The sequence below is a fragment of the Mastomys coucha genome, unplaced genomic scaffold, assembly GCF_008632895.1.
Source record: "Mastomys coucha isolate ucsf_1 unplaced genomic scaffold, UCSF_Mcou_1 pScaffold7, whole genome shotgun sequence".
NCBI classification, from domain to species: Eukaryota; Metazoa; Chordata; class Mammalia; order Rodentia; family Muridae; genus Mastomys; species Mastomys coucha.
Window position 1 is genome coordinate 65107046 of NW_022196913.1, and position 5592 is coordinate 65112637.

At 53.8% G+C, this 5592-nt stretch overlaps 1 protein-coding gene across 1 annotated transcript; it reads right to left on the reverse strand.

Moving 5' to 3' along the window:
- Window positions 1-1398: 1398 nt before the first annotated feature.
- Gas1 (growth arrest specific 1) lies at window positions 1399-4716 on the reverse strand. The gene has a single exon (XM_031359105.1). It carries the CDS (start codon window positions 3887-3889, stop codon window positions 2729-2731), a length of 1161 nt encoding a protein of 386 aa, XP_031214965.1. The 5' UTR covers window positions 3890-4716; the 3' UTR covers window positions 1399-2728.
- Window positions 4717-5592: the final 876 nt, after the last annotated feature.

The following is a 5592-nucleotide window of genomic DNA, read 5'->3' on the forward strand; positions in this document are numbered from 1 at the left end:
AAAAAAAAAAAAGCAGGAGCACTACTAACTCGCAGTCTCTTTGTTAAAACAAAAAAAAGCAGCTGATTTCTTTACAAGCCTCTAGAATATTCTTTGTTCCAAAAGCAAACAAACAAACAAACAAAAAACTGCTCTAGGCTTTGTCCTAATATTATCTTTACTGAATTATCTGTCACTTTCCTGGGCTCCACGATGACAGCTATGGGGGGCTGGGGGAGTCTTGGTTTGGGAGATGTGAAGAGGAGTTTGGACTCCCTCCATAATAGCTGGGAAAAGAGAGAGGCTTTTTAAAAAGCCTCAGAAGTAGGGGTGGAAGCAGGTGGGAAAGGGCACAATTTGGTTAATTACCTCAGGCAGCAGAGAGATCTAGTTGTTTTCTCAGCCCATGCTAATATCAAATAAAGAGACACCAGATCTTGCTAATCTGTCGACCCCATGCGAATATCAAATAAAGAGACACCAGATCTTGCTAATCTGTCGACCCCCTCAGACAAAGTTTATTTGTGGTGACTTTTTAAACTCCCGACTTGCCTTCCAATCACCGAGTTTAAAATGAAAAGCTTTAAATAAACACCAGGAATAGAAGATAAATAAACTTTTTTCCCCCTCGCAAGTGCCTAGCCCGCCAAGGTTCAGGCTCCAATCCCCAGAGGACAGAGTGCTCTCTTTTGTGTTAATGTTTAAAAGATTTTCCAATGCTGGAGTTTATTCCTACTGCAAACATTTCTATTTACAAGGTCAAGTGTATCAGCACTCGACACAGCTTAAGAGTGTAATTATTTATGTAAGGGCGTTTGAGTGTGCATCAGGAGCTTGGCGGAAGCCCAGCCTTCAACCCACTGTTCAACAGCTCCTCAGGACAATATTACCAGTCCTGGTGATTATTCCCCTCCACGGTGTGTTTACTTTTGCACGCCTCAATGTTTTGTAACAAAATTTTGTATTTTTTTTTTCACCAAAAGTGTGAAAATGGCTTTGAAGTATTGAGTCTCAGAGGCTTCCAAGACCTATTGGTAACAGATGTTATTGGCATGTTTGATTGAATGAGAAGGCAGAGAGGACACCCCTGGGGGTCAGAAGAAAAAGGGAGGGGGTGCACAGGGTGGGTCTCCTAGGGAGGGGGAGGTTATCCTCTCACAAGAGACAGAGTATTTTGTGAATTTTCTTCACAAATGAAGACAGCAGCAGAGGCCAGTTACAAATTCTTTTAGCTGTCCCATTTTCAGACATCTAATTGTTCATTAAATTAAAGGCAGCATTAGCTCACATTCCGCTTTGTGCTGCGTTTTAATCTCACTTGATGCTCGATGGACTTCCAGTGCCCCCTCCGTCCACACCCCTCCCACTGCATCACTGGGTTAAATGCAGTGTAACTGTGGAAAACAACTGCACCATAGACACTGTTTAAACTCTTTACTGATGTGTGCATTTTTAATAAAACAACCAAAAATACACAAAGTCATAGGTTTTTTTTTAAACACGAGATTTAAAAAATGATGTCTATAAAAATACAACGTTTAAGGCAGTTTGGAAATGCATTTATACATTTCTACAATGTCCATAAATTCTCTTGAAAATAAGAACGTTACTTCAAATCTGTAAAATACACTGTACATTTTAAAGACTGTTCTTCTACACAGGGCAAACTTCAAAATGTTCTGTGGCAGTGGGTTCCTGGTGAGTAATGTATTCACTCTATACATTTCTTGGATAGGGGTGATACGACAATGATGCGGATTTAAAACTTTTAATTTCTTTTTAAAAATAAATTATTTTCTGAAGCATACAATTTATAAAAATTCTATATACAAAGTACAGTAACTGGTAAGAAACCCCAGTTTTAATACAGTTTATATACGACGTACCAGGGTGGAAGACCCCGATAGGGGCAGAGGCAATATTCAATCTCTGCATATTCAAACTTAGAATTTCTTGGAGGGAAAAAAAGGACAACAAAACAAACATCATAGAGGTTTTCCTAGATGGCAGTACCGAGCTTTAGGATAAAAACTTGTATTGTTCAACACCATGGTAACTCTTTAGACTAGCAGGGTTTTTTGGATCCTTAATTCTAAGACACGTGGTGCAGAGGAATCAGAATGGTGGCAGGAAAATTAAAGGTGAAGGGTTAGGATTATAATGCAGTTGTAATTTCGGGGACACTCCAACGAGGCAATCGCCGGCTCCACACTTAGCTTTACCGAGGGTTATACCAAGAGTATAGGAATGAATCGGTAAGAGGAACTTTTCTATTTACTTACGATTGCTGTGTTTCTCAGAGACCACAAGCAATTAAAGTCGATACTATATGTCCCCTCACAGGAAAACGGTTTACAAACAAAACAGAAAACAAACAGACAAAAAACTCGGCCCCTCTGCAAACCTAATTCGCTCAACATCCCTTCCCCAAGTCCACTGGAACTGTAAAGACCCCCACCGTTCAGCACTCTGAGTCCAGGCCTCCATTGCTTTTTGCAGGGTCCTGAATTTTGCAAAGTAGAGCCGGCAGTGTAGATCAGCCAGTTAGCTCTGCAGCCTGGAAAAACCGTATAGAAGAGGGCCGAGCATGGTGGCTGCAGTACAGGCTGGGCCCTGTCCACCCGGGGAGAGTGTGTGGGTCAGTGTTCCCGACCATCTCCGGTCTCCGAGCCACAGGTTCCCTGCTCGGGAACCAGCTGGGTCGTGCGTAGAGCACGACCTGGAGCAGCCTGCAGCAGGGGCGCAGGGGCTACAAGTGTGACCCGAGCAGCAGGAGCAGCAGCAGCAGCAGCAAACAGGCAAACGGGGTCCAGGCGCTTCGGGTCGCCCCGTGGCCTCCATTGCCGCTGCTGCTGCTCCTGCGCCCGGGCCCGTGGGGCAAGTCTCCGCGGCCACCCGCCGCTGCAGCGCCGCCGCCCGGGCGCACAAGGCCGTCGTCGTCGTCCAGAGGCTGCTCGCCGCCCGTCGCCCCAGCGCGCTGCTCGTCGTCGTATTCTTCGTCGTAGTAGTCGTCTAGGCCCCCGTCCGAGCCGCTGCTGCCCGGACCGTTGCTCGCATCTGGGCCGAAGCACAGGCGGGCCATGTTCTCCTTGACCGACTCGCAGATGGGCCGCTCCAGCCCATCGCACACGCAGTCGTTGAGCAGCGCCGCCTTGGGCACGGCCAGCATGTCCTCGATGACCGCGCGGCACTCGTCAGTGCAGCGCAGCCCGTTGAAAAGCTTGCCGCAGTAGGCCAGGTAGCGGCTGAGCGCCAGGTTGCAGCGGCTGTCCCGGTCGCAGCGCCGCCGGGCTTCGGTGCAGCCCATGACCGAGCCCGCTCCCGCGCCCGGGCCCACGCTGCTAGTGCGCGGCAGACAGGGCTCGATGGCGCGCTTGGTGGACCTGCAGTGTTCGTCCTGCGCGCAGTCGCAGTCCTCCAGCGCGGGCCCGCGGCGCGTGTGGTTGAGCTGGATGAGCGCCGAGATGCAGTGGCTCGGGCAGCGCCAGCGCGGCGAGAAGGACGCGGCCGAGGCGGGGAAGGCGCCGGCGGGCCCCGGAGCATCAGCCCCGCCGCGCTGCGCTAGCACCGGCGCACACGCCTCGGCGTACTGGCTGTAAGCGTAGCTGCAGTCGGGCTCGCCCTGACACTGCAGCAGCGCCTGCCAGCAGATGAGCCGGCGGCCGTGCGCCAGCCCCGAGCCCCGCGGCGCCGAGCACAGCAGCTGCAGCAGCGCCATCAGGCACAGCAAGGCGCCCGGCAAGGTCCCCGTGCGGGCCCCGGCGCCGCCCAGCAGCGTGGCTAGCATCGCGGGCAGCGGCGGCCGCCGGACGCGGTGCGGAGCGGAGACGAGGCTCGGGTGGCGGCCGCGGGGCCGCTGGAAAAGTTTGTCCGAGTTCCGCGCACTTCTGGCATGGGCGTCCTCATCCATCCATGCCGGCGGCCCCGCGGCTGGTGGAGGCGGGTGTTCGCTCCGGCACCGCGGCCGGGGCTCCCTGAGAGGCGCGGCGACGCAGGTCCGGCTCCGGTCGGCGGCTGGAGGCGCTCAGTGCCGTCCCGGGGGGACGCGGCGAGGCTGCAGGAGCGCGCGGCGCCGGGGATGCATGGTGCTAGGCGCCTGCAGACAGTCGTGCGGCCGGCGGCTCCTCGGTTCCCGGCTCAGCGGCGCGTAGCACTTCGCAGCTCTGGCATCCCGCCTTCCCGCGGCCAGGACGCTTGGTCCCCTCCCCCTCTAGCCCGGCCTGGGCCGCGCTCCGGGAAGTTCTGGGCGCCAGGCGCAGGGAGGACCCCGAAACTCGGAGCGTGCGGCTCTGCTCGCAGACCCGGAGCCTGGGGAGCGGATCCGCGGAGCCCGGCTGCGGACTAGCTCGCGGCGAGGCTTTAAATACAAAAGTGGGCCGGGAGCCCCCGTGTGGTGCCGCGGCGCCCCCTCATTATGCATGCATAGAAAAGCAAACAAACAAAAACATTAGCAACGCTCCTCCGGCTCGCCGAGCCCCGGCCCCGCGCGCTCCAGGCTTGCCCGCTTTCTCCTTTCTCCACTCTCCGGCGCCCTTTGCTCGGCCCCCTTCTCCGGCTTTGAGCGCTGCTATTGGTCCAGCCTGTTGTTGTTGAAACTTTTTTTTTTTTTTTTTTTTTTTTACGAGCCGCTGGAGTGGGGTTGCAGAGTGGGGGAGGGCGGTGGGCAGCTCACATTCAGGCATTCAGGGCTTGAAAGGAACGGCTTAGGGAGCCTGACACAGGCCCAGCTCCTCCCACTCTTCAGGAGGCTGGGATACCGAACCCCAGCTCGCGCACAGAGCCAGCGGGCAGGGCTTAGGGCCAGCTGCCTGCATCCGGCTCAGCCACCGGCCTTTTTGTTCGCTTCCCCCGCCCCCTTTTTGTTTGGGTGGGGGGGACACTTTTATTAATTCTTACTGATCTCTCATCTTTGCATCCGAGAGAGTTCGAAAGTCACTTTAATTTTCAGGCTCCTCATCTCTGAGTTCTGATCACCTCGGGGGGTATAGCGAAGGCAGGGAGTCTTGAGAATTCAGTGTGAGACTTTAGAAACTTAGACACAGATTGCGCGCGCGAGCACACGCGGGCATTCTCTCTCTCTCTCTCTCTCTCTCTCTCTCTCTCTCTCTCTCCCTTTCTCTCTCTCTCTCTTACACACACACACACACACACACACACACACACAGCCACCATCACAACCAACACCACAAGAAGGACACTTTCCACCAGCTCTCCATCCCCCTTTCCGGCAGGTAAGGCCCTGGCACTGGACATCGTTTCCAAACTAAGAAATGCAAAGAGCTGAAACTGTTTCTAAACTCACGATTTACTGTAATACGAACGGCAATGACACATCTTAGCATTAAAAACACTGGGAATGCTGAGCGCTACCGCCTGGCTGCGATCACAGCACAGAGGACAAGGATAAACTGACCCGCTACGTGCTGTAAACTTGCACGGTTTCAGTTCCTCGCTGTGTTTAAAGTAAAAGCCACTGGCCAAGCGGGCTTTGCAGTCTGAGCAGGACTCTCATAAGCTACCTTAACTGTGGCGGCAATGCAGCTTTTGGCCACTAGAGGCACCGCGAGTCTGTGGCCTGTCAAAAACTGGCTCTTTTCCCCTCCCCTTTCCGTG